This window comes from Polistes fuscatus, unplaced genomic scaffold (genome assembly GCF_010416935.1).
Source record: "Polistes fuscatus isolate 324 unplaced genomic scaffold, CU_Pfus_HIC Scaffold5, whole genome shotgun sequence".
NCBI lineage: Eukaryota > Metazoa > Arthropoda > Insecta > Hymenoptera > Vespidae > Polistes > Polistes fuscatus.
This window is the reverse complement of record NW_025113129.1, coordinates 3,146,302-3,170,437: the sequence shown is the minus strand read 5'-3', so window position 1 is coordinate 3,170,437 and position 24,136 is coordinate 3,146,302. Positions and strand designations below refer to the sequence as shown.

General features: G+C 32.3%; 2 protein-coding genes and 1 non-coding gene across 3 annotated transcripts; all 3 read right to left on the bottom strand.

Moving 5' to 3' along the window:
• Positions 1-251: 251 nt before the first annotated feature.
• Positions 252-16,818, bottom strand: LOC122522032 (protein dissatisfaction-like). The gene is made up of 8 exons (XM_043642819.1): positions 16,738-16,818; positions 5,086-5,272; positions 4,748-4,881; positions 1,690-1,875; positions 1,488-1,601; positions 1,248-1,411; positions 928-1,174; positions 252-795 (listed from the first exon to the last, which is right to left on the bottom strand). Exons 2-8 carry the CDS (start codon positions 5,214-5,216, stop codon positions 566-568), a joined length of 1,206 nt encoding a protein of 401 aa, XP_043498754.1. The 5' UTR covers positions 5,217-5,272; positions 16,738-16,818; the 3' UTR covers positions 252-565.
• Trnav-uac lies at positions 15,841-15,913 on the bottom strand. The gene has a single exon. It is a non-coding gene; the product is annotated as a tRNA-Val (tRNA).
• LOC122522033 (collagen alpha-1(V) chain-like) lies at positions 16,285-23,943 on the bottom strand. The gene is made up of 18 exons (XM_043642820.1): positions 23,830-23,943; positions 23,558-23,744; positions 22,682-22,888; positions 22,202-22,527; positions 21,817-22,095; positions 20,985-21,734; positions 20,713-20,910; positions 20,173-20,640; positions 20,049-20,093; positions 19,498-19,956; positions 19,265-19,426; positions 19,034-19,195; positions 18,574-18,951; positions 18,206-18,475; positions 17,508-18,121; positions 17,202-17,416; positions 16,928-17,112; positions 16,285-16,837 (listed from the first exon to the last, which is right to left on the bottom strand). Exons 2-18 carry the CDS (start codon positions 23,715-23,717, stop codon positions 16,478-16,480), a joined length of 5,238 nt encoding a protein of 1,745 aa, XP_043498755.1. The 5' UTR covers positions 23,718-23,744; positions 23,830-23,943; the 3' UTR covers positions 16,285-16,477.
• Positions 23,944-24,136: the final 193 nt, after the last annotated feature.

Genomic DNA, 24,136 nt, shown 5'->3' with positions numbered 1-24,136 from the left:
TAATCGTCTTCATAATCATTCATATTTAAGTGAAATAATAAAAATTAAGTATATATATATATATGTACAATATATTTTTAAGAATAATTATAATTTAATCATTAAGGAATCTTTACGTAAAACATACGAACTTTCTTTATATACGGCTGATAATTTTAAAACATTTAGATAGTAAAGTACTGCTTTTTATTTTTTTTTCTATCGAATAAATGTTTCAAATCTACGACGAATCTCTTTGGATTAATTTGTTCTTGTTTTCTACAGAGATACCGTACAATTTATTTCTAAATTTTCCTAATACATCTATTATATACATGTCGTATACATTAACGTTATCATTTTTATATATAAGGATTGACTAGAATTTATTATTAATTTAATATTATTTAATATTATTTTCTTATTGGTTTAACTTCATCGATAATTAAACTACTCTTTTCGCGTAATAAGGAAGTTCTCTTGAAATCAGAGATATTTTCGTTCATTTGAAATAACATACAAGTCTGAAGAAATTTCGACGAGTTGTTGAATGAAAAACCCCATTGAAAATATTATTTAACAATAGTTAAGTAGGCCTTAAAGCACCGACCATATCTCCGAGTAATCTTTCAACACTGACGTCACCAACGGTGGGCTTGAAAAGAAGCTCGTGCAAGGTAGATCGACACAATGCTCTTGCAGGTGGTAAAAGTAACAATAAACGACCAACCCTTCGTGCATCGCGTTCGCACAAAACTGCTACAGTTTGTTCTTGGAGTGCTGATACTCGGCCAGATTCGCAAAGACCTCTTGATTCTGTTAAACAAATGAAACAATGATCGTTTCGTTTATTTTATACAAAATATTATAATAAATATATATGCACGTGTTCAATCATTTTTCTATATTTACTGTCAAACACTTAAATGTTTGATTGTTTAAACGTACCACCCTTGAATAAAACGATTGCTTTCAAGCAAGCGTATTCCGAATGATCCACTCTGAGCAAAGAACATTTTGCTAATAATTCCCTGAGTCTTCTAGCTTCGTCCACCAATATTTCACGTCTTTCCGTAGACAAATCGGCAGGTACCAAATTACTTTCCTCAACGGGGAAATTCCATTGGGCTGCTGTAAGTACGAACAACTCGCTCCAGGATTCTTCCAACAGTATCGTTTGATCATGATAAGGTAACTAAAAATATATATATAAATATTATCAAAAAAACAGTCAAATTAATTGAGAAATTATTCGTAGATCGTCGTACTTGTAAAAACGAGTGTATGCTTCTAGCCCATCTGACAGCGAAGAATAACAATTTAGCTGCAAATTCGTAAACATTTTCCGTTGGCAAAAGTGAGAAACTTGACATCGTATATTCCGTGGAAACTGGACTGATGATTTGTGGAACCAAACGAGTACCAACAAGTTCTACGAATCAAAATAATAAAACCTTATAACAACGTTCATATTTATTAAGCTGACATTTCGATTATTTAAATGTTACCTTTTTGTTCGATCCTCGTTTCAACGTTTGCAGCTTCTTCGGAGCTGGTAACTTCATCTTCCTTAGCTGTGTTAACCGATAATGATTCCGTTGACGTTCTTGGTAAAAAGTGTGCTGAAATTGAAAGATTCGAACGATGCAATGCAATAAATATTGTTAACATTTTATTTTTTCTTTTTCTTTTTTAATTATTATTGCTTACCAACGGTTGGTGCAAAAGCGGGCATTGTAGGTTTGAAAGGAAACAATGACGGATAAAGAAGTGGATGATACAGATTGTTCGTCGTGTGATAAACGTGAGGTAAACCTGGATAAAGACCAGCTGGAGTTCTTCTTGCAGCAGCCACCAAAGTCGAAGTACTTCTCGGTGCCCTTTCATGTTGGACCGCTGAAATCAACGAGACAATTTTCAATTAAATTCGATTCAAACCACATGGGTCCCTCTGGTATAAATTTTATTATATTTTGAAGAGTATAACATATTATAATATAATTTAATTACGAATAATGAAGTATGATAAACGACGTGTATCAAATTTATTCTAAAATTATACTTAATAAAACAAATCTGTAATTAATCCGAGAATAAATGCACATTAAAAATTTGGAATATATCGGATCATGTTTAAATCTTTTGTCCAATCGCGTAATCAAAACGAAATTTCTCAGAAAAGTGTGATTAGAATATTTTATTCATTATGTAAACATATATACTACTGTTATAGAACCATTATACTTTTATTTATTATTTACTATTTTCTTTTTACTTTTATCTACTTACTGTGCGTTACTATTAATATAATGATAAGTTTAATAATAATTACATAATTTGAATTTCAGTTTTGTTTTATCTATACATTACATTGTACTACACTGTAATTAATGGCCTTTAGGGAGCCTAGGCTCTAGGGTCAATAAAATATTATTAAATAAATAAATAAATAAAAATATTTGAATTTATCATATTCCCCTGTCTCGTGTCAAGTTGTTCTTTTATATCACCGTATGTTTTCTTCTTCGATTTATATTTTTTTTTCTTTTTTACTTCTTCTTCTTCTTCTTTTTTTTATCTGCAAGAAATTCTCTATCAATAAACGTTGGTTGGTTGGTTGGTTGGTATTGGTCATAATGGCGTTTCTATACTATTTCAACACTAGCACCCTCGCTAATTGATATCTCTGAGCAATCAAGTGTTTGGATTATCGTTCTAGGCAAGGAAAACCCTGCGGATAGAAGTGTTTACAAAAGCTGAGAACTCCGGGCTGCTTCTGACACCGTACGTTCCTACGACCATGTCGATTCTTACTCTCCTTTCACATCGAATTTCTAACCGAAGAGCATCGATATAGAATTTCATATGGGTTTGCTATCGCACACAAACTATTCTTCGAACCCCTTTATACCCACCCGCCATATTTTCTCTCTTCTCGTTGATTTCTTTTTTGGGTTTCTCATGGATCGTTGCGTCAGAGTTTGTTTCGTTGGAATATTTGATGTTCATAATCATTTTTATATTTAAACAATATATATGGATTTATTTTCTATGATTTAATTTGTATTAGAACTAAAATATTATTAATAATAATATTATTAAATATATTAATAATAAATTAATAATAATAATATCCAACTAGGTTGTACCCAATAGTTACAGGGACACACCCTGTATATTTTGATGTATCATTTTTATATTTAAACAATATATATATATATGGATTTATTTTCTATGATTTAATTTGTATTAGAACAAAAATATTATTTAATATCCTACTAGGTTGTACCCAATAGTTACAGGGACACACCCTGTATATTTTGATGTATCATTTTTATATTTAAACAATATATATATGGATTTATTTTCTTTGATTTAATTTGCATTAGAATAAAAATATTATTTATTATCCTTCTAGGTTGTACCCAATAGTTACAGGGACACACCCTGTATATTTGATGTATCATTTTTATATTTAAACAATATATATATGGATTTATTTTCTATGATTTAATTTGTATTAGAATAAAAATATTATTTAATATCCTACTAGGTTGTACCCAATAGTTACAGGGACACACCCTATATATTTTGATGGATCATTTTTATATTTAAACAATATATATATGGATTTATTTTCTTTTATTTAATTTACATTAGAATAAAAATTATTTAATATCCTACTAGGTTGTACCCAATAGTTACAGGGACACACCCTGTATATTTTGATGTATCATTTTTATATTTAAACAATATATATATGGATTTATTTTCTATGATTTAATTTGTATTAGAACAAAAATATTATTTAATATCCTACTAGGTTGTACCCAATAGTTACAGGGACACACCCTGTATATTTTGATGTATCATTTTTATATTTAAACAATATATATATGGATTTATTTTCTTTGATTTAATTTGCATTAGAACAAAAATATTATTTATTATCCTACTAGGTTGTACCCAATAGTTACAGGGACACACCCTGTATATTTTGATGTATCATTTTTATATTTAAACAATATATATATGGATTTATTTTCTTTGATTTAATTTGTATTAAAACAAAAATATTATTTAATATCCTACTAGGTTGTACCCAATAGTTACAGGGACACACCCTGTATATTTTGATGTATCATTTTTATATTTAAACAATATATATATATATGGATTTATTTTCTATGATTTAATTTGTATTAGAACAAAAATATTATTTAATATCCTACTAGGTTGTACCCAATAGTTACAGGGACACACCCTGTATATTTTGATGTATCATTTTTATATTTAAACAATATATATATATATATGGATTTATTTTCTTTGATTTAATTTGTATTAGAACAAAAATATTATTTAATATCCTACTAGGTTGTACCCAATAGTTACAGGGACACACCCTGTATATTTTGATGTATTTACTAAACCTCTAGCAGAACGCACTCTCGATGGTGTTTACTCGAATATTTCTACCCCGATACCATCGATCTGACAATCACAGAACTTCCTTGAATACTACGAATTCAAATATGTCGATAAAATTTTTTGTCTTTTTTTTTTCTTTAAACTTTCAATGCAATTTTTCTACTTTCCATAAACAAAAAACGTTTAGCAGAATTTTCAGTAGCAATATTAAATATTTATGAATTGAGTCTCGTTTGATCGTTTAATGTTGATGAGATAGGAGAAATTGGATATAGAAAATGAAAAAAAAAAAAAGAAGAAAAAAAGGTTTAATTAACTAATTGGTAAAATTAATCACCATCGATACGAAGCGTACCATCTCGTTTCATGTTGACCTGAAGACATTTTGTAAAACGACAGGCTTGGCATTGATTACGTCTCGAAACGTCCACGATGCAACGACCATTCTCTTTGCAAACGTAATCTAAATTTCTGTAATTCAACAAAAAGAAAATCATTAATTCAACAAAATGTTTTCATATAACGAATGATATTTTCATTTGATTTCAAAGTTAAAAAACACCATTAACATGTGTGTTAAGTTAAAAGATACTCAAATCACGTTTTGATATTTATCTTTGTTGTTTGATAAAAAATAATTTATATTTTAAATAATAATGAGAAAAATGTAATTACCTTGCGTACCTGCGGATCGATCGTTTAAAAAAACCACGGCAACCGTCGCAACTTGGAACACCATAATGTTTGCCGGATGCTTTGTCACCGCAAACTTTGCACAATGTTTCTGTACGACTGTTTTCTTCCATTTTCTTATCGTATTAATTAATTAATTAATTAATTAATTAATTAACAAGATTTTGATCTGCAACGAAAAACAATATAATTGTATACAAATTTCTAATATGTTTTGTCAATAATTGTTAATCTAGATCCATTTTCTAATCGTATTAATTAATGAATGAATTAATTAATTAACAAAATTTTGATCTGCAACGAAAAATAAAAATTTAAATTGATATAATATTATTGTATACAAATTTGTAATGTGTTTTGTTAATAATTATTAATCTAGAAAACTTATATTAGTTTCTAATTCACGTATATATATATGTCATATCATTTATACTTCTATTTACAAAAGAAACGTGACAGATTAGGTAATCGTTAGATAGAATGTGTGACATAAAGATTGACACTAGGATCGAGTACATATATTTTTCTATTTGATGAGTTGATTTTCATAAGAGATAGCTTTGCTATATATTCGTGTAATTGAAAAAAAGAGAACCCATCTTGGGGTTTCTATTATCATTTTTCTTTTCTTTTTTTTTACGGCTATCATTACTACTCATTATTCGTCATTTTCAGTGACACTACTAGTGTCTAATAGTCAGTTCGATTATTTCTCGCTTATCGTGTGTATCCTAACTACTTTACTTCTATTAGAAAAGTCAGACAGAGACAGATGATAGATGTACACTATCGTTCAAAACCTTCGAATGATTGAATAGAATTTTTGTACAAATGGGATATTATATTAAAACGAAATTTTCAGCTTGTCAATTTATCGTGGTTCATATTTTTCTTAAATTAAAATAATAAAAAAATAATATAAAATAAATATAAAAATAATATAAAATAATATATAAAATAAAAAATAAATAATATAAAATAATATATGACATAATAAATAAAATAATAAAATAATAATAAAATAATATAATATAAAAATATATATGACATAAAATAAATAATATAAAAATAATATAAAAAATATATATGACATATTTCCCATAACTTTATACAATTAAAGCAAATGATATTTTTGATCGGTTAATTTTGCCAATGTAAAATAATTAAATTGAATATTTGAATCTTAATAAGATAAATCATTATGAATATGAATAAAATGATTGATAATTTTGTACAAAAAAAGAAACAATTAAATTTGTTAATATTTGTTAATATATCAAGGATAGAATCAGATCGTGAAACTTTTGGATAATAGTGTAAGAGATTTAGATGTAGATGTAGATGTAAATGTATGTGTATCTATAGTTCAAGTATAGTAAACCAACGCATATGTCTTTTGCATATTGTACGAGGTAATGAGAAACACAGGGAACAGTTAAACGTTGTATAAACGAATAATGCGAAGTTCGATTCGTCGAAGCTTACGACTTCCTGCCTTAAAGCTCATTGTCGTAGTTGTCGAAGCTCGAAAATACGATTTGACGGGATCGAAACTCGCCTAATATAAATTATATAATACTTTCTAGATATAGTCATATTGTGTGTTAGTTTCGATCGAATCATGTGATAGTATATAGATTATTGTATAATACAACTATTTTTATATCGTTTACTCGTTATTAATTAATTATTATTATTATTATTATTATTACTGGATTTATTTTAAATATAAAAAGTGTATATAGGTATTATAACAATCAGGTACGTTCCGATAATTAAAATGTTTTTCCTAAAATAATAAAATTCTTTTTATATCGTTTACTCGTTATTAATTAATTATTATTATTACTGAATTTATTTTAAATATAAAAAGTGTATATAGGTATTATAACAATCAGGTACGTTCCGATAATTAAAATGTTTTTCCTAAAATAATAAAATTCTTTTTATATCGTTTACTCGTTATTAATTAATTATTATTATTACTGGATTTATTTTAAATATAAAAATGTATTAAGAGAATTATCAATCAGGTACGTTCACATAATCAAAATGTTTTTCCTGAAATAATAAAAATTCTTTTTATATCGTTTACTCGTTATTAATTAATTATTATTATTATTACTGGATTTATTTTAAATATAAAAAATGTATTAAGAAAATTATCAATCAGATACGTTCACATAATCAAAATGTTTTTCCTAAAATAATAAAAATTCTTTTTATATCGTTTACTCGTTATTAATTAATTAATTATTATTATTACTGAATTTATTTTAAATATGAAAAGTGTATGTAAGAGTATTATCAATCAGGTACGTTCATATAATCAAAATGTTTTTCCTAAACTAATAAAAATTCTAGTTAATTGTCATCATTCATTTGTTGCAATTCAAGTTAGCATAAATCAGTATCAGATTGTCCAACAAAATTTCCCATAGAATAATAATAAAAATATTTATATAAGAGATACATATTACACACGATTACAAAATATTTTCATGAATAATAACTGACCAACGTGTCATTCCTTTACATTGACGAATCCTGTCAAATTGAATTTAATTTACTGATCCAATAAATAAATAAATTTGAAAATACACGTATCAGATTGTCCAACAAAATTTCCCATAGAATAATAATACAAATATTCATATAGGAGATAAAACGAATAATATACATTGGAGACACTTGCAAATTTAGTGTAGCATTTTAATTTGATACGAAAATAAAATAAAAGAAATTAGAACTTTGTTGAAATAATAAAACATGAAATAATAAACCCAAAATAATAAAACGAATAATAAATTCGCGACACTTGCAAATTTAGTGTAGCATTTTAATTTGATACGAAAATAAAAAATAAAAGAAATTAGAACTGTTGAAATAATAAAACCTAGGATCTAGTGTCTTCAAGGGAAGGTCATAAAGTCGAGAAGTTTCCAGGACTCGCGGAGGGTATCCCTTTGACTTTTTCAACCCTCTCGAAAGCCAGGGTTGATTCCTTCCACCTCCTCCTCCTGCTATTCCTCCTGCTATTCCTCCTCTTATTCCTCCCTCCCTCATTTTCTTCAGTCTTCCCTACCTATTCGAGTTTCCTATCGAAAGAGCCTTGGGGGCTATTGTATCGCGATCCTTCTCGCACTAATGGAAGGTTAGACCATCTGTAGGATTCTCAGGCTCAATAATGCAACGGTGACGTGGAGCAACCTCGTCCTCAGCCTCGATGGCGGTAAACCACGATGAGAAAGAGAGAGAGAGAGAAAGAAAGTCCCGTTGGATGATAGGAATGTCCTCCTCTTTCACTCTGAAGAAAACCCTTAGGGCTAGTCTTTAACCAGAACCTCAGTTAAACTTATCATAATTCCAATTATTTTAACTATCTTTTTTTTTTATGATCCATGAGATCATCTACCACGATCTAAGACTATCAGTTATCTATTTAGATATTTTTTTTTAATTATAGTAATAATTATTATATGGGGTTTACGTATTGTATTTTATGTATGAAGAGTATAGGAGTTACAAGTATTTATTATATAAAATATATAATAATAGTATTTAATATATATTTAATAGTATTTAATATAGTATTTAATATTTAATATATAATAATAGTATTTATATATATATATTTTTTTTTAAAATAATGATAAATATATACGTCAATGAAACGTACAATGTTAACGATAAACCCAAATTTTGCTTCTTTCCCTTAAAAATGTTCACAGATATTTATTCGTAGGATTATCCTTAAACTTTTATTAAAAAACAAAAAAGTGAACAGTGAACAGTCACTTTATCGAGATATAAATTATTTTTATTATATAATATATTATATAAAATTAATTTTTATTTTATATATATATTTGTTATATAATATATATTATTATAAATATTATTGGAGTATATTATTCTCTCGTTGTTAATTTTTTTGTTCTTTTTATTTATTAAGTTCGATATCCCTTTGGAGAGTTTCGGTCTTTCGAAAATGTTATATATATATCTGTATAGTGTACCTTACAACTGTGTAATTATACGAGGAGAATGTTAGGAGGGGGTGGTTTGGGGGCGGATTATTTAACCCTGTTTGCACGTATGCGTGTCCTGTGTTACGTGCACGCACGTAACATATGTCGCGTCGCACAGGAGTCAGTCGGCACGAGCCACGACGAGGTTGTTTCACGCAAACAACATACTGTTAGGAGTCAGATTTTTCTCTTTCCAACCTCCCCCAACCCCTCCCCACTATTATCTATCCCCCTTTCTTTTTTCTTTCTTTTTTTTTTTGGACGAAATACTATCGTAACTGTGAAAAAACGTTACGGAGAACACAAATGATATTTTTCATTAAAAAATAAATGAAAATTGAGAGAAAATATATTCGCGTCATCGATCACATTATACACTCGTGAAGTCTGTCACACTTGTGGCAACCATAACGGCAACATTTTGACGATCATGCTAATGTTTTTTCGATGACTTTTCCTTCCTCGGTTAGTTCGATCGACACTTAGGATGTGCAAAATGCGAAAGGATACGCTTAAATGCTTAAAAAACCTAAACTTCCTTGCTTCACTACTCCCATCTATCTATCTCACTCTCTCTTACACACACACACACACCATATAGAAAACACGTCGTCGCAGTACGGCATGCAAATGTCTTTTCTCTTTTCTTTTTTCCTTTTTTTTTTTCCCCGTCACGTCACGTGCATCCTTTCGCATAAAAAATGCTGATCGATAGCATGCTACAGAGAGACAAAGGAACTTGAACCATTGATATCGTACCTTAACAATAAACAACCCTTTCTTTTTCTTCTTCTCTTTTGTTTTTTTTTTCATCTCGTCATCATCGAAATCGTAGGATCTTTTCATCCAATTGAAATTGTTATTAAAGAAAATATTTGTAACACTTTGCACAACAGAGATAAAATTATCATTTATTTCAATTATTTTCAAATTGTCGATCAAAAATTGACGGATAAAATACGAGTGGGTAATTTTAGAAGGAAACAAAAAAAATGATTAGAAACTAAACGAACGAATGGGGGGGAAGCGTGTAATTGTGCTGACTAATTTTCACCTGGATTTTTCTTTTCTAACCCCTCCTCGAAATGCATTGCACACGGTATTTCATTGAAGTTTTATTATAATAAGAAGAATAAATCGTTCGCGTGGATGTATCTCTCGTAGATAATCGATCATCGTAGAAAGGGGTTTGATTTAAACCGTGTTGGCTTATTGCTTGCACGAGTTTTTTCGTAGTTCAGGCCCCCCCTGTACACTTAGGTAGTTGTCGATGAATTTTTAATAAGCTTCGAAGGTGCACCCACAGTTGCATCGTTAACGAACAAGCACGTAAGAAACCCCTGACGTGACTTTTGTTAGGCGAAATAATCGACTGCAATTAATTGACTCTCACGTACGATCGATTTAAATGTATTTTTTTTGCCTGGATATTAATTCAAATTCAAACGCGAACGAAAATTTGCTGTAGAAAATTTTTAAGCAAAAATATCAATCGTTGTTTTTAATGCGCGATTAACATTAAACGAAAATTCACATAGACGTAGGAGTTTTATTAACATTAATTTAAACGTTGATACGTTTATTTCAATTATTGAATATCAACAAATCATGGGAACATTTAAGAATAATATTTATAATTTCGAATGATATTACATTTAAAATCAATTAGAAATATTACAAATTATTAATATATAATTATTAATATATTTATTGTTTATTCTCCAATTAATTTAGTTTCTTTTGTAAATTTGTGGAAATAAGGTAAACTGTGTTTAAATCTATTTATAATTGGATTACTTATTTACGTTGATTTATGAACTGTTAAGTTGAACCTGGAGACACGTGCGTCATTTCTTCCCCAATTAAGTATCTTTTCTACCGATCAAATTAACCCGAACACCATAGAACGTTTTGATTCTTCGCCGTACGATTTAATAGCTCTTACGTACTCGACACACGACTGGTTTTCCGATTGGTTAACACGTGCATACTTCGCACGGTTGACAGTGATTGCGTGACTCGATCGACAAAGTCGATTTCGTCGTGCCGAACGAACACTATGGGGTACGATGAAAACATTTTTTTTTATTCTATGCGATATTCTAAATTATTCTATCAAACATTTTCGATTCGTTTCCCCATTTCATTTTCACACTTTAATGTAATCTTGAATCTTGTAATCTTTTTCTTCCACGTGTTCAACATTATCGAACATTATTATCATTGCGTTAATGTTAAAAACCATAAGGTACCAATATTACGTATTTTGGAACAAAAAAAACGATACTTGAATGCACTCATATGTAATTGTCACAAGTAAAAAAAAAAAAATAATAAAGAAGTCACCATGGTGTCAAAGAACCAACGTACGTGTAAATGATACTTTTAGTATGAAAACTTGCGATTATAGCAAACCAACATGTGCGTACACCTTTTCCTTTCTTTCTTTCTTTCTTTCTTGCTTACTTACTTTCGTTATTTCTTTTTTCTATTTTTTTTTTTTGGCATATGTGCGAACGGTGACATAATGATGGGCATTACATGGCCGTAGCCGGCCAGGTAAACCCGTAGGTCGACGATTACACGCCTCCAGGCCGGAAAAGAACCTTTACAGGTGGGTTTACTCACGGGGAAACTAAACGACGTGACTGCGACACATGTCACGCGTAATCACGCGTATCATCGTATTGTATTTATATTAAAAATAATTCTAATACTATAATCTATATCAGATTAGGATTAATCAACCAGAAAATTTCAAATTTCAATTTCAAATTTTAGAAATCATTTGATTCATCAGATTCTTCTCTCTTATATGTAATCTTAAAAATATTAGAAAAATGAATTATGCGTTGTGTGTTCGGGAAAAAAAAAATCTAAATTACTATACCGTTTGAAATACGATTTACTCTGATTAGGAAGATTCGTAATTATGTTTTTGTTTTTTTTTTTAATTTTTCTTACACGCGAGAATAAACGACAATAATTGTTTTTATATTAATTATATTATTATATATATTTATTTATATATATTATATTATTATATATTATTGTATATTAAATATTAATTATAAATTATTTATAATCTGCGTGTATTGTTCTTTTCTTTATTTTTTTTCTTTTTGTTAATATTTCGTTGAATTAATTCGAATTCCTTCGTAAATTTCTAATAAATATTAGATTCCGATAAATTAGTAATAAATAATATTTTTGTTTTACGTGAAACTTACTTCGAACGAATTACACAATCCAAATTGTTGACGAATCTTCTTGCAATGAGAATCAAATTCAAGAATCAGTATCCTTTTACAGTCTTCGTATAATTCCGACGAGATTAACGTGTTCTTTCAAAGATGGAGATTAAATTGGATCACGAATCATCGACCATCTTTATTTCATTCGAAGATCCAAGCAAGTTTCCAGCGTTGAAAGGAGTTGTGGGGGTGGGGGTTGGAGTCTCGTTCCACTTAACAAAATCGTCCCTTTTAACTTTATTCACAAATTATTTATAACAATATTATTTGATCTCACACCAATTTTTTAATTCGATCACGACAAGTCAATCCAAACCTGACAAAAATTGTCACGTTTTTTGATATACAATTTAATATAAAAAATAAAAAGAAAATAAATAAATAACCGTAACGTATCCACTAATGTTTTCCGATTAACCCGATGGATCATCGATTAATTTAAATTATTATTGCAAATTTCCCTCGGGACGAGGTTTGAAAACAACAAAAAATATTCCTCAAACGCGAACGAAGTTTCATCGAAGTACGATCCACGTTACGTTTGATTTAGAAACTTCGTAATCGTAGGAGTTCACCACAGTCACCGTAAGTCACCGTGTTCTGAGAGGACACCCCAGGGGTGTGGACCAAAAAATAAAACAGAAAGACCAAAAGAGAGAGAGAGAGAGAGAAGGAAGAAAAATGTTCTTGGAAGGTTTGATCGTTCGCGGAGCCGCCACCAGCAGCACCTCGAACACGCCCAGTCCAAAGGGCTCCCTTTCTTGGGCACCTAAACGAACCTTCGAACCCCGATTGGTCGACAGGCGGAGCTTACGAGCACTCACCCTTCGAGCACCGACACCCCCCGAGGGGTGGGTTGTCGCACAACCAACTCGACCAAGTTGCGCCGCGAAATATATCATCGAAGTCAATTCGTATTTACGCCGTTCGCTTGTTCAACTTTTCAACTGTTCTTCCAAAACTTCGTTTATCCTCCGTTCAAAAACTAATTTCAATTGTTTCACTGGTTTTTCTTTTCTTTTTTTATTTTTAAATAATTTTTCTTACGAATTGTTCTCTTGTCCAAGGGTCGAGTTCGATGTGTGTTTTAAATAATATTTTCTTTTTAATTCCAATTTGAATAATATTGTTAATCATAAATTCATATTTTGATCGTTTCTAATTCTCAAATAAATTTTATTATTACCAACAATCAAAATATTGTACTGAGCCAATCTTTGTCTACGTAATTTTGATTCTTTTTTTGTAATGTAAAATATAACAAGATAAAAAATATGTTATTGAAAATATTTAAGTAGGAGTAGTTAGCGTTGACAGAATTGAATTTAAAATATATTTAAACGTATCTAAACGATAAAATACTTTTAATTCATAATTATTTACGATTGCAAGTATTAAAATGAAGAAGGTTTTTGTATGCAACACATATCAGAAATTTCATTATCTTTCTTTAGTAAAATGTTAACAAGCCAAGGAAAGTTTTCATCGACAAGTGAAACGAATTTCACTTTCGTTTTTTAAAGAAGAAAAAGAAAAAAGTTAGTATGGTAAAAGGATAATAGATAACATCTGGACGTTTCACACGATACATGGGACACAATGTTACACAGTAATGCGATATTTATTTGAATATTTTATTTATTATTCCATAGAAATCAATAATTGCCATCTCTGTAATGCGTGTGCGCACATTCACTAACTTACGACCTCATTTTCGCTGATCACTGTTTTACAGAAATTTGTTATCTTTTTTTATTGAAAAAAAATATATAATAAAATTCAAATCTATTCTAATACTAGCAATAAATGTATCGATAATTATAACAATTTACTAACTATCTAAAATAATTGGAATAATAGATTTTACGATTACTCACACACATGTGTATCAAAATTATTTATATTACACAAAACAAATGTGAGATAAAATAAATTTCAATATAAGTTTTTGTTTAATATAATTTAAACTAGCAATAAATGTATCAATAATTATGGCAATTGACTAACTATCTAAAACAATTGGAATAATACATTTGACGATTACTCACACACGTGTGTATCAAAATTATTTATATTACACAAAACAAATGTGAGATAAAATAAATTTCAATATAAGTTTTTAATATAAATAATAGTTAAAACATTTATGCATATATCTTACATAGGTTCCATTCGTTAATTGATTTATTAATAATACTTTTTTTTATTCAACTATTTCTTTCCTTAGATTTTTGTAGGAATTATTTGTTCATAATATAAATATTAATTTTATAAATAATTGAAGAGATCAGAATTGGCGATATTGAAAATATGGGAAAGTATGGGAAAGTATAGCAAATTGGGTGTTGATTGCACAGACTCTTACCCTCGATTTTCTTCGTGCAAGTAGTATAGGTAAAGAATATGGGCCTGTACTTGATAGGTCGAAGTAGGAATCCCCCAAGATTCTCAAGTACCTCCTCGACGAGACGGGAGCAGAAAATCGCGGTGAAGTGGTAACAGTCGGGCTAATGGCTCGGAGACGATATTTTGTTAAACAAGGAAACCTTTTATCCCTCAACCCACCCCCCTCCCATCTCTCACATCTTACGAGAACATCTCGAGAGACCAGGGACGTCCTTAGATTTTCAAACGTAACGCGATTTTTACTCTTCGAGATCTGTCCTATCTCGTATTTTTTATTTCTTTCGTGTTCTTTATCATTTTGTTTATAATTTTTTTTTTTTTAACACGAAATCATTCAGTTCAGCTTGATTTGATTATTTTTATTATGTTTTGTTTTGTGTATATTAACACGAAATATTATTTATACTTTTTTTTTCAATTCCATATTACAAATATTGAACGAACGAAAGAAGAAAAAAATAAAGAAAAGAAAGGAAATATAGTAAAAATTTTGGTGAGAAGAAGCAAAAAACCCCAAGAGGGATTTTAGATGGGATAGAGAAAGAATCCTGTTATAAAGGCAACGGCGGCCCTGCATTGTCACTTTGGTTTTCTTGTCATCAAGAAAGAACGAGCTTGAAAGTGTGAACCACCGACCGCCACGACAAGATGTCACCTGTCGTTTCTCACGATTCGCGCCCACGCATATCTCGCTTCCGTTTTCCTCGCACATTCTTCCTTCGATCCCCTTTATCTTCCGAATCTTTCCATACTCTTCTTCTTCTTATTCTTCTTCTTATTCATGCTTTAACTTTATTCGATATGTACGTATATAATTCCTCATAGAAATTCGTTTATCATACTCGAATTTTTTTATTCCAATTAACAAAAATATATTATACTATCCAATTATAAAACAAAGAAATTAATTATTACGTAACGATAACACATTTTTTTTTCTTTATAACGAATTAAAATTAAATTTTGATCCAACGTTATTTGGTTGTTAATTGTATGAAAAAAAAAAAATAATGAAAGGAATGAAAAAAAAAAAAAAAAAGAAACTTTGGTTCCGGCCGGGATCGAACTGGCGACCTTCTGCGTGTAAAGCAGACGTGATAACCGCTACACCACGGAACCGTTGTGGTTACTTGTGCAAATTTAATCTTCATTTCCGGATATTTTTATTATATATAATATGCACAAGTATATATATTTTTTTTAAACAAATATAATTACTATAAATTTCTACGATACTTCTAATAATAAAATTGGTGAAGAGAAAAAAATTGTATTGATCGTTATACAACCGGAATCATTTTTAAACGCGTTGTTTCAACTTTGATCAACGTAGTCTATAATAAGAGGAAATCAGAAGCTAATAAAATAATAATTAATTGATAAACGTTTTCAATAAAAATATATATTTAAAGTCAGACTTATTATATCTGTAAGTATACTTAAAATATTATTTGGCAGTATTATTTAAACAAAAATCATTGTATAATAAATGCATAGTACTTGACGTTAAAAAAAAAAGTTTATGTGTCGTAAGTTTGATAAATGGAATCATTTGTCTAATAGGAGTGATAAATAATTAATAAAATATCAAAAACCTTTCATAAATGACGTATACAAGAATTATATATATATAAAAAACATTCCTATTATATTATAATTCTGTTAATACTAAATCCCATGATGTTATTTCAAACAAAGTGGACCAACGTTAAAACCAAAAGCCTGATGAGGTAAACCATAATCGAAAGGATGAAAATCTATAATCGGTAATTTATCGAGTTTATCCGTTTTAACGTAAAATACCGTTTCACTTTTACTCTTACGGGATTTACAACCATCAGTAAGGACAATTGGTTTGTTATTATTATAAGAAAATTCAACATCGTTTATACCTAGCAAACGTATCGACGAATCATAACTATTGTTAGGTGCATTATACCAACCTATACTGTTCATACAGGTGTATGTAAAATTTTGATAACCCTCCTGACTGAGCAAACGTAAAAAATTTAATTGAATATCACCAATAGTCTCGTAAGTGATCTAAAAATGACATAAATTATTAGCGTTTGATCGATGAGTTTGATCGATTTTTTTTTGTCTTGGTTATCTTCATAAATATTAAAAACTCACTCGAAATCCACCACGTAAATTGGAATACCAATTGCCTTTTTCATCATCCTTTCTCCATGGAATATTTGGCATTTGACTGCTGTGAGTATCCGGAAATACGCAAGTCTCCCCCATATTTGTCATATTGCAATAAACGTAAACGGCATCGTCGGGCATACCTAAATTAGGATCAATCCAGTACCAACCTGTAATTATGATTCACATTTATTGATTAATAATTTCTAATATTTTTCTATAGAAAGATAAAAAAGAAAAAATAATCTGTAATACGAACCATCATTGAAATGTGGATGACCGTAAAACAAATCTTTACAAGTTCTAACAGGATTTTCTCTAGTACCAGTTGGTTTTCTTATTCGATCCAATTCTTGTCGCATACTGTAGATAGAAGTATAAACGTCTAAAAATTTCGATCCTAATTCGTTGCCATCGTCGTTTTCTATTTCCTCTTTGTTTAAATCATTCTCCTTCTTCTCGTTATCATCTTTTCTGAAATTATTTTGACAACGAAAAAAAATTAAAACAATAAAAATTGCATATTATTTTGTTTAATTATTCTTTTAATAAGTAATCCCCTTACGTGTCTTCCGAAATTTCACGTTTCCTTTTATACAAGTGCGACTGAGTGAATAATAATTCAGGTGGAATCATTGGTTGTTCCGCTGGAGGACCAGGTGGACCTGGTGGACCTGGTGGTCCTATATCACCTTTTGATCCATCGTTACCAGTGTGACCTTTGGGTCCTGGTGGCCCTTCCAAACCAGGTAAACCTGGTGGTCCATCGTTGCCTTTCAAACCAATTAAACCGATTGGCCCTGTATTTCCTTTGGGACCTTCTGGTCCGGTACTACCACGTGTTCCTTTTTCACCCTTTTCTCCCTGATCACCTTTCATTCCAATCGGACCAATATCACCTCGATGTCCCTTAATACCTCTCCGACCTCTATCACCTTTAGGACCCCTTGGTCCTTCAGAACCAACTTTCCCAGGTAACCCAACAGCTCCTGGAATTCCTGGTTGTCCAGTTTCTCCCGCTGAACCTGCCAATCCTCTTACACCGGGTAATCCTGGAGGACCTGGCTGGCCTTCTGCACCTGGTCGACCTTGAGATCCCGGTATACCCGGTGGTCCAACTTCACCTTTATCTCCTGGCAAACCTGTATTACCTTGTATTCCTGCTGGTCCTTCTGGACCCTATATCGAAATGTGTATCATATATTTTATGGAAAACATGTTGCTCATCGAATAAAAAATTATCGTGAGTTTACTAGAACTGACCGGTCTTCCTTGTGTACCGGTTAAACCTTCTTTTCCAGTTGGCCCAACTTCGCCAGGAGGTCCAGGTTCTCCCGGTCCACCATCGTCCCCATCTTTACCGGGTTCTCCTTTGGGACCTAATAACCCTGGCTCGCCTGGAGGCCCAGGAAAACCAGGAGAACCAACGTTTCCTTTCGGTCCCTCTGGACCAACGGGGCCACGATTACCAGGAGGACCTGGTGGACCTGCTTTACCTTCTTCTCCTTTTTGTCCCGGAAGACCTTGTTCTCCCTAAATTATTTATTCCAAATAATTCTTCCAAAATGACTACTATTAAATAGAAATAAATAAATTGTCTTTTTTTAATCCAATTATGAAATAATATTTACCGTATTTCCATCAGCACCAGCTACTCCTGGAAGTCCAGGTAAACCGCTATCTCCTTTCTCTCCTTGGCGACCTTCGAGACCTTGCAAACCTTGTAAACCGTCTGCACCTCTCGGCCCTTTGTCACCTGGCTCTCCTGGACTGCCTGCTGGACCAGCAGGTCCTATTTGACCCGTATCTCCAATCTCTCCTTTCGATCCTGGTGGGCCAGGAAGACCTTGTGGTCCTACAGGTCCCGCAGGACCAGGTACACCAATTGGACCATCTTCACCTTTCATTCCCTGTCTACCTATTTCACCAGGTGGTCCTTTTTCACCTGTTACTCCTACTAGACCTGGCTCTCCCCGTGGCCCTTGAAGTCCCGGTGGCCCTACTGGCCCCTAATTGGTTTATGTACATTTTTTTTACATTTCTTCAAATTATAAAAGATTTAGTATTTGTAGTATATATAAATATACTTACAGTTGAACCTTGAGAACCTTTAAAACCTTTTTCACCGGGTGGCCCAATATCTCCTTTATCACCATCTTCTCCTGGAACACCGACTGGACCAGGAGGACCTGGTAATCCTCGTTGTCCTGGTAAACCATCTCTACCAATCGGCCCTGGTAAACCAGCTTCACCCTAAATGAAAATAAATATATCTTTTATTGTGAATCAAATTAAATACTTATTATTATAATCATTTTATACCCTTTCGCCTTTCAAGCCAGGTGGACCAAGCGGTCCTTTCGGGCCTTGTCTACCTTCCGGACCTATAGCTCCATCTTTTCCAGGTTCTCCTTGAGCTCCTTTGTCTCCCGATGGTCCCGGGAAACCAATAGGTCCCATTTCTCCTTTCAACCCAGGTGTACCCTACAAATTAGCAGCATAGATTAAACATATATTTTTGAACGTACTAAATTTAATTAAATAAACAAACCAACCGGCAATCCAGCCAATCCTCTTTCACCAGGAAATCCGGGCAATCCTGTAGGACCAGGTGGCCCTTCTTTTCCAGGTAATCCTTGAGGACCAGGTGGACCTTCTTTACCTTGCTCGCCCGATGAACCCATTTCTCCTGGCACACCAGGACTACCAGGAATACCAGGCTCACCCGGCTGACCAGGTTCTCCAGGTGAACCTTGTGGACCAATCACCCCAGGCGATCCAACTGGCCCTGGGGGGCCAGATTCACCAATTGGCCCACGTTCTCCTGGAAGCCCGGGAATACCATCCTTTCCATCGAGTCCGAGTTGTCCCGGTGATCCTACAAATCCACGTGGACCTTCTATTCCTGGTGATCCAGGTTCTCCCGGTGATCCTGGTGGTCCTGGTTGACCGGTATCACCTTTTGGACCTGGTAATCCTTCGGAACCTCTTCTACCCCGAACACCTCTGAAACCCTTTCATTAGATATAATTAAAATTTGCAAATATTTATATTTTGTTTAAATTTTCTATTTAAAAATCTATTTCAATTTATTTTTATTACTTACTCTGGGACCTAACTCGCCACGATCACCTTGTAAACCATTATTTCCCTATATATATAAAAAAAAAAAGAAAGAATTATAATTTATTATTACAACTATTTTATAACAAAATAAAGAACAACTTTACCCTTTCCCCCTTTTCCCCACTTGACCCTTGTCTTCCAATCTGACCTTTATCACCCTTCTCACCAGGATTTCCCGGATATCCAGCGAAACCAGGTACACCTATTCTACCTTTTTCTCCAGGCAATCCAATCGGACCCTGTTCACCACGAACTCCTTCAAATCCTTTTGGTCCTTCCGTACCTTCGACTCCGGGAGATCCTTGTGGCCCTAGTTGGCCTCTTTCTCCTTTCATACCCGGATCTCCTTTTTCTCCTTCGATCCCTCTATCACCTTTTTCACCTCGATCACCTGGTAATCCTCGTTTACCATCGTCACCTTTCGGACCACGTACGCCAGGAAACCCTATAGATCCTTGTGGACCCATTAAACCTTGTTCACCTTTCAAACCAGGAACTCCAGGATTACCTGGACTTCCTGGATGACCATCTGCACCGGGAAGACCTGGTATGCCAGGTTTTCCTTGTGGTCCCTTTTACCAAAACTCATATAAATATAACATTAATTTATTAAAAATATGAATTACAATGAATATCCCACTTACAGCCAATCCAGTTGGTCCCAAAGGTCCTTGAGGACCGGGTGGACCAACAGGTCCCACTGGTCCAGGTGGACCAAGTGATCCAGGAGGACCCGATGATCCAGTATTTCCTTTTGCACCTGGAGAACCTTCGCCTCCAGGTATGCCAGGATTACCTGGCATTCCCGGGAAACCACGTGGCCCGATAAAACCTCTCGGTCCCTACGATCGAACATTTTCCTAACTATTCTTAACAATTTATCCCAATATACAAATATTCGATAAAATTTCCGTACCAATTCGCCAGGTAATCCTGGCAGACCAGGAGGTCCATCGTCACCTTGCATTCCTTCGTGACCAGGTAACCCTGGTTCACCAACAGCTCCTGGAGGTCCTCTCTCACCTTTATCTCCTGGCAAACCTGGTAACCCAGGTGGACCTTGTTCACCCTTTATACCAGGTGGTCCAGTCGGACCACGTTCTCCATCTCTTCCAGGTCTTCCTCTTCTACCTTCCCTACCAGTATTCCCAGGTATTCCTCTCTCTCCTCTAGGTCCAGGTTCACCTACGTCACCTGGTTCTCCCTTCTGTCCTTGAGGTCCCGGAGGCCCATCCGAACCAGGGATACCAGTCAATCCCATTGGACCCTCGCTACCTCTCATTGCTACCATGTATTGCGATAACACTTGTTTCAAAACTTCTGTTTGAGAATCAGGACCTTTTTCATTTCCTTGTTGGCTTATTCCTATCGATGGTATCATAAACACGTGACCAGGTGGACCAGGTACACCCTGTAGACCTGACAATCCATCTTTCCCAGGTTCACCTTTTTTCCCAGGTGGTCCAACCATTCCTGGTGGACCCGGGTAACCCCTAGGTCCTGGGGATCCACGAAGATTGTAATATTTGTAATAAGAATCCTCGTTTGTATTCGAACTTGATGGTACATTGAACGATCCGATCGTCGGATAAATATTTTCTTCCGTTGTAAAAGTTTCTTTCGTGTAACTCTCCGTCGTAGACACCTCGTTTGTATCGTACGTTTGCTATATAAATGAATTTTTAGATTTGATATATATATATATATAATTAATTGAACAAAACAATGAAGAATAATTGAAGACTTACTGTAAGAGATTGTTCGTAGGTTTCCATAGTTGGTCTCAAAATAAACGTGTAATTCGTAGGAACGTATCGTAATGGGAATGCTTTCAAATCATCTTCGTTGTAATTATCTTTCTCGTTATCTTCCATATCTTCAAAATCTTCGTAATTAATATGCCTATCGTAGGCAGATATATTCATTGATTTAGGTTCATCTTTTTCCTTGCAATCTGGTGCAAATATCGTACAAAGTTCGTAAGCTGCATCCGGTGTTGGTGCAATTTTCAAAAGTTCCAATCCTCCCTGATGTACAAAATAATAATAATAACTTCTTTTTCTTTTTGTTTCTTTGTTTTTCTATATTTGATATTATTTTAATCGAGATATAAAATTGAAATATATCACCGACCAAAAATATTTTCTCTTCCATAAGTTGTTGGCCAATTATGACGATGCCATTTACGTTAATGCTATCCGATAAATTTCTTTTCAATTCTTTCGTTATTTCCATTTTGCAATCTAACAAAAGTGTTATTGCATTTCCCTTAACGCTTATGCTCAAACGATGCCATTTACCATCGGAAATATCTCTACCGAAAGATATTGATTCTGCTATGGCTTCGTTAACGTTGTCAGAACTATCGTAAAAAAATGTTACGTCTTTGCCCATTGATAAAATCATTTGTTCCTGACCACCATCGTCGTAAATTGAAAACAATGTTGCCATGGGATAATCTATATATATATACAATTTTTTATTCAAATCAAATTAATTCAATCAATTATCAATTTAATCAAATCTCATTAAATTCGTTTAAAATTAAACAATATAATGAAAATAATTTTATTTTCATTTGTTCATTTATATCATTTAATTGACCCTACTTACCAATTTTGGTTTTGGCAACAACGATAATAGAAAAATTATTATTCAATCCGTTAGGAAAGACAGCATTGGTGTTTATAGTTAATAAAGAATATTCTGCGATGTTATATGCAACAGTATCATTTCGATTACATCGATTATTTGTAACAGTTACACCATTGGGTTCTTGATACATCCCAGTACTTTCCATAAGATCTACGACACCACTTTCTACGATATCAAAAATAATTTAAATCAAAAATAAAAAAAATGGTCTACCCCGAGAGACACGTTTAACAAATGGACAATTAAATTGCATGCATGCATGCATGCATATACGTGCATCTCTAATAAGAAGCGTGTCTCTTTCGAGGAATGCAAAGTGTAACGATGAGATGAATAACTAGAAACCTAGTAACCCATGAACCCGTAAAACATAATTCACTTTATTGCAATAAACGAGTGAACTAATTCTGTCGTTGACTGAAAGAGAAATCGCTTGTTTTTTTTTTTTTTATCTTTTCACGTGGAAGTAAAACATTGATCGGTAATTCAATCAAATAAAACGTGCAATAACTTCGAATGGATCCTTAATTGTTTCTTTATTATTATTATTATTATTATTATAGGAACGTATTAGAGTGTATCAAAAATTCGTGCAATTTTTATTAATATTACCAAAGTAAATTGAACAAAAATGAATTAATTATGCAATTTATTAGACAATTTATGATACAATAAACGCATGAACTTTTGCTTCAAGAAAAAAAAAAAGAAATTAAAAGAAAACAATTTGAATTAAAGAACGATATATTAATAATAAAAAAAAATCATATTTCAAAATGATACATGCAAGAATAATCTTATTTTATTAAAAATATTTAAACAATATATAAATACCTATATCAAGTAGATTAAAATCAGCCATCGTAATTCCAGGTAATGCGAATGGAAGAAAAACAAGGACGACGTAAGGGTGGATGATAGCACAAAAAGATCCTAGGGTTCTCCATAATTGTTTGATGCGATCTACTTTATGCATGCTAAACCTTTTCTTCATGAAACCATGGTTTTCCTTATTGAAACACTATCATACAAAAAAACAAATTAATTATCCTTTATTTTATTTATTATAAATAATTTTATATTTTTGGTATTCTATTCAAATGAACCTATTAAATGAAACTAGAAATGTTGAAACTTTCTCTCTGGTTGATGGTACGAGACCCTCTCTTCTGGAAAGAAGAACGAGACAATATTTCTTTAGCTCAACCATCCCACCTCTTCTTCTTCTTCTTCTTCTTCTTCTTCTTCTTCTTCTTCTTCTTCTTCTTCCTCTCCAATCGTTTTCGTTCCTTCTCTAACTATCCTATCCCTTTGATCTCTCTCTCTCTCTCTTTCTAATTCTCTAAGTTCCCCCTAACTCTCTCCCTCTTCTATTACTATTTCTTCTGAAGAAGAATATATACGTTCCGCGTG

Excerpts from the sequence above, each read along its gene's own strand:
- LOC122522032 (XM_043642819.1), bottom strand. The coding sequence starts at position 5,216 with ATGGAAGAAAACAGTCGTACAGAAACATTGTGCAAAGTTTGCGGTGAC. Across the intron at positions 4,882-5,085 it reads TCGATCCGCAGGTACGCAAG|AAATTTAGATTACGTTTGCA; the intron begins GTAATTACATTT and ends GTTGAATTACAG. Across the intron at positions 1,175-1,247 it reads GCATACACTCGTTTTTACAA|TTACCTTATCATGATCAAAC; the intron begins GTACGACGATCT and ends ATATATTTTTAG.
- LOC122522033 (XM_043642820.1), bottom strand. The coding sequence starts at position 23,717 with ATGAAGAAAAGGTTTAGCATGCATAAAGTAGATCGCATCAAACAATTA. Across the intron at positions 19,427-19,497 it reads GAGGATTGGCTGGATTGCCG|GGTACACCTGGGTTGAAAGG; the intron begins GTTGGTTTGTTT and ends GCTAATTTGTAG. Across the intron at positions 18,476-18,573 it reads CTGGTGCTGATGGAAATACG|GGAGAACAAGGTCTTCCGGG; the intron begins GTAAATATTATT and ends TAAATAATTTAG.